At 28.5% G+C, this 5,254-nt stretch overlaps 1 protein-coding gene across 1 annotated transcript; it reads right to left on the bottom strand.

The window, feature by feature from the left end:
- Positions 1-3,378: 3,378 nt before the first annotated feature.
- Positions 3,379-4,318, bottom strand: LOC128193501 (F-box/LRR-repeat protein At4g14103-like). The gene is made up of 2 exons (XM_052867094.1): positions 3,623-4,318; positions 3,379-3,528 (listed from the first exon to the last, which is right to left on the bottom strand). The coding sequence occupies exons 1-2, from the start codon at positions 4,316-4,318 to the stop codon at positions 3,379-3,381; spliced, it is 846 nt and encodes a 281-aa protein (XP_052723054.1).
- Between the last annotated feature and the right edge of the window lie 936 nt (positions 4,319-5,254).

Raw genomic sequence — 5,254 nt, 5'->3', positions numbered from 1 at the left:
GAAAGTCGTGTGAAGGACAGACGATTTCTTCGTTTGAAGTCGTGTGAGAGCTACATAACTTAAGTATTCTAGTATTTGTTTTAAATTTTGTTTATTCTCGTAATTTATTTATTAGATTTGCCAGCAAAAAAAAACTAATTTTTTGTTACCACATCAATAAATAAAAAAAATAGCATTGAAACATTTTACCAATGGTGAGAAAATCATACAGAAAAAATTATGGAAAGAAATAATGTTTAATTCTATTAAATATAGGATTGATATTGACTGGCCTAAAATAAACTGTGAACCATTATATTTTGTATAATGTTTTTGGTTTGATTGTGAATGAGAATGCTCTAAACATGACCTTAATGTGAAGCTTCAGAGTGTTTCGTAAACAAACATCTTCTTCATAGCCTTTAATATATAGTTCAAGACTTTCCTGGTAACAAAAATCATAAAATATATATTAATACTAATGCTTGAATAAAAGATAACAACGAATCTCATTCTTGAAAAGCATAAATCTTTAAACCTTATAAATGTCAATGGCAAGAGTTTGACAACTGTATGACTTTAATTCTCCAATTTAAATTTGTTCTTCTCTATAAGCTATGTTAACATGTATAATTCATCATTTTCTTGCTCCAAGTTTCAAACTTTATATTTTCCTGTAGGCATTTACTGAACATGAACTTGTCTGGAACTTTGGCACCAGAGATTGGCCGCTTATCTTATCTGGAAGTATTGTAAGGCTGTAGCTACATTGATGTTTCTAATTACATACGAACATTGTCAATTTTGCAATTGTTATATTCCACAGTTTTTCATTTGGATATTTCCATTATTACATCATGTAGCAGCTCGCAATTACTTTACTTTCTTCTAATAATAAAACTTTTACTTTATATTCTTCGAAGGGACTTTATGTGGAATGACATAACTAGGAGTATACCGAAAGAAATTGGCCTTATCAATCATTTGAAACTGTTGTAAATTGAAATAAAATTTTCTTCTTGTCCCGTAGTAACTTTGTAGTTTGTCAACTTAATAGTTCCGACTCCTTTTATTCATAAAGTTCCACGTATAATATACAAGTAAGGTGCAAATTTCATCTTATAAAAGCAACTTTTTAATTTGGTACCAGAAACATGGTTAGAGTTTATCTTAACAATATTTTTTATTTTTTAACCATGTCTATTTCATTCGGGGTGGGTACTATCAGACCATCTAATTTCTACTATCACATATAATATGTGGGGTTGAATTAGACTTAAAAACTACTTTCCAATACATATTAGTGCATGAAAGAGACTCGTCATCAAATCAAATCAAATCAGAAGAGTGTTGTCTTAGTAAATTGAAGTTAAATAACTAGTTTCTGTAGGATATTTTTTTAGTTTATATTATAAATAAATGCGCTGTAATTTTGTAGACTCCTGAATGTCAATTAACTGATGAGTTGCCAGAAGAACTTGGCTTTCGTCAATTCCTGATTCGATTGCATATAGATCAGAACAATGCCACAGGACCTATACCTTTATCCTTTGCAAAACTGAATACCACTGTACATTTGTAAGGTTCTCTACAATGATACTTCACTTTAAAAACTTGTTACTTCAATTTTTCTCTGTTTGTCTTCTACCTTTGTTATCCTTTCTCAAGAAACGAAATAAAAATAGTGATTAGACTGTAGAAATCCATATCTCCGCTGTAGAAATCCAACGAGGAAACTGAACGTCATAGAAACTTACATAGTTTGGAGAGAACACTGCTTGCCACGACTTGTTTGGTTGAAAGAAAAGATAGAATGTAACAGAGATTGCTATAAGTACTTACAGCAAAAAAAAAAACATTTCATATAGTCCCAGGTCAGGCATAGATAAAACATGTTGAATGAAGAACAAATGCATACTAAAATTAGTTAAAGAACCCTGATATTTTAACAAATATTTTAATAATTTTTTAACAATAAATTACATGTTATTATTTTATTGGTTTGTATATTTTAAATGAACTAATCACAAATTACCATATAATAAGTTGTAAAAAATTGTCAAAAAATTTTTTAAAAAAAACATTTTCCTTAGTTAAAGTAGTTACAAAATCATTATATATTATTTTATTTTAAATATTTAAATAATAAAACACTATTTAAATAATTTTTATGCATTTGCGACTCTACCTATTTCAGCTATTAAATTGTTTTTATTAGTCATGGATGTAACGTCTGTTTTTAGTGTCCGTTTCCCCACTTATTCTTAATATCATCTTAAGTTTAGTATCACATTTAGCGTTGATATAAGAAACAGTATAAGTGTCTCTTGTCATAGCAGACACTAATATGTATGTGTATGTCAAAGTTTGCTATTTGGTTTTAATATTATTACTTTCATATTTCTTTTACTACATTCTTAGTCTTAATATGTCACATTATTTTTAAGACATCTATGTCATTTTACTCCCACGAAAATAATTTTATGATACTCATACTTTAATTAATGTTTTATTCAATAATTAATATTTTGAAAATTAAAAAATATCTTTTTGTTATTATGAGATAAATTCCTCTTCTTTTGGTTGTTGATATTTTCAAAATTGAAATATAAATTCCTGTTTTGTGTCATTTGGAGGTTGTTTCTTTGAGAAGCAAGATTTCAAACATATGTCGTATTAAGTAAAAGCAGAAGTTTTCAAACATAAACATAGCTACTAAACATTCATATATATGAAAATAAGTATTCCTTCCCGTTTCCTTTTTACTCCATCGATTTTGTTCAATGATAAAAATCATAAATAATGTTAGTTATGAAATTACAAATTTACAATAATAGGTGTGCATTTAACAAAGATCATTACATATTCCAAACGTGAAGTTTGAATTCCAAAAACAGCAACAAATTTTCATGAACAATTATGCAAAAATCCAACAAATTGACGCAAACTTTCATTAGGTGAAGAGAAGTAGACTGATTGCACAAACATGTTCAAATACTTGGAGTTACCAACAGAAAGACAAATAAGAAAACACAATCCTTAATTATTCTAAAGAAAATGAAAGGGTACAAGTATCTGATATCTTCATGCAGGAAGATAATTCTCTTTTCATATCATTAATTTCTTCCTCAAGAGTGTAGAATTTCATGGTCCGTAGATATTTTGCATTCTCCAATATATATCGTGCAAAGTGAAACTCATCTTTAGAACCCCTGTAATATCTTAGACGGCAGGTTTTAAGGTGTGATGAAATGCATGTAGGAACAGTTTGTGGGTATGGCCAAATATCTTCTTCATAACAACGACCATATTTCTGATAACAAGCAACATAAAAGTTGGATAAATACTAATGCTTGAAGAAAATATAAGAAGAAAATCCACACTTGAAAAACTTAATCATTAAACCTTCTCAATGCGAATAACAAGACTTTGAAGGTTGGGACAATGATTGAGCACTTTCAAGACCAGAAGCCAGTCCAGGATCACAATCAATTGAAGTTGAACTAAATTGTGAAAGTCAAAATTCAGGTACAGGTTTGGTTGAAATATCTGCAAGAAAAACAAATGATATCAAAACATCAGAAAACCCTCATTTTCCCCTTCGAAATGGAAAGTAATAACAAACAAATCTCACAGGTATTACCCAATGGAATTTCAAAACTTCAACTTCCTTAAATATTTCCAATGGAAGCAAGAATTTACCGATGCTTGCTCTAACCAACTTGGGCAATCTGATAAACTTTCCTTTAGTTTCACAAGCCAAATGCCCCACTTTTATGACTTTTAAGTCCTCAAGATTAGGACACCCAGAAAGAAGCTGTGAAAGATCAATTTCTATTGGGGAATTAATATAATTCAGATGCAAGATCTTAAACAAGGGCAAATCAACAAAGGAAATATCTTCCACTGTTATGTACTCCAACTTGAGAGTTACAAGAGTTCTAAAGCTAAACACCACAGATGGAATGACAATGTCCGGATCGCACTTGAGGTCGAGGATTTGAACTCTATCACTTTCACTCACTGCATTCTGAATCAGAGTCCTGATACTTTTAAAAATATACATGGAAAAGTAACATCTGAGACGAAATCTATAGAAGGGTTGATCTCCACGAGCAGCCAAGAAAGAACACACCGAGTTATAAAACGTACGGATATCCTTTTCGCATTTGAGAAGGGAAAAATATTCGTCAGTGTCGAAATCCAAGGAGGAGACTGAACGCCACAGAAGATTCCAGCGCTTGGAGAGAACGCTGGTTGCAACAACTTCACGGGATTTGAGAAAAAAAAGAATATAACAAATTATTTCGTCTGAGAGACTACTTATCAGATCTGCCATGCTTCAAAGTACCAAAACTGTTAAAAAAAGTCATCTACATAAATAAATAATTGAATTCTTCAATTCACTCCTTTAAATAGGTGGAAACTTTTGGACTAAGTACAAATAACGAAAACAGAAAATAAAATATTAATTAACTTAAAATAAAATTTACTAAATTTATCACTATCATAAAATAAAATAATAATGATCCTAAATAACCGGAAAATCATAACAACTTATTCTTATTTTATCTCTACTAAAATCAAATTAAATATAATTAAATCCGATTGACTTTTTTTTCTCACCTGTTAGCTCCAAAACAGAGAGAATTAATGCTAGAAACTACTAAAACTTTTATCCTAATTTTAATCCACTGATCCAGTACATAATTAAAAAATTAACTAAATCTTAAAAATTAAAAACTTTGACTCAATTAAATTAAAAATAACAAATCATTATTATAATAAATAATTATAAGTATATTAATAAATCATTATAAGTAAATTATTATAAATATATAATTGAAAAGTAAGTCATATTAATATGTAAATATTAATAAATAAATAATTTTAAATTTTCAAAATTTATAATTTTTCAAAATACTGGTTGAACCTGGTTTAATGCACCAATTTTGAAGCATTTTTAATTGTTAATTATAAATAAAAAATATATATAGTTTTAAGTTAATGAGGGAAGTTTTTCTATATTTGTTGTTTCTAGTAAATAAATTAAATTATACCAATACCTTTTATCTAGGTATTAAATTTGTTATTGTTCCTTACCCATTGTGCTTAAACTTTTATTAATTAAAAATATGCATCTTTTTCAAGATTTCTCTGTTTCCTATCATATAAAAGTATTGAAATTCTATTATATAAAAGCTTTGTATCTTCCAAAAACAATTTAAAAATAGAGTATAGTGAAGCATTTTCTCAATAGTTCTGACAAGAAAAT

Source organism: Vigna angularis, chromosome 8 (genome assembly GCF_016808095.1).
Source record: "Vigna angularis cultivar LongXiaoDou No.4 chromosome 8, ASM1680809v1, whole genome shotgun sequence".
In the NCBI taxonomy this organism is placed as follows: domain Eukaryota; kingdom Viridiplantae; phylum Streptophyta; class Magnoliopsida; order Fabales; family Fabaceae; genus Vigna; species Vigna angularis.
This window is presented reverse-complemented; position numbering and strand designations above follow the sequence as displayed.

Bases quoted from the DNA above. Each gene is read 5' to 3' on its own strand.
- LOC128193501 (XM_052867094.1), bottom strand. From the start codon at position 4,318: ATGGCAGATCTGATAAGTAGTCTCTCAGACGAAATAATTTGTTATATT. The intron at 3,529-3,622 runs GTAATACCTGTG...TTTTTCTTGCAG, and splicing joins AAGTTTTGAAATTCCATTGG to ATATTTCAACCAAACCTGTA.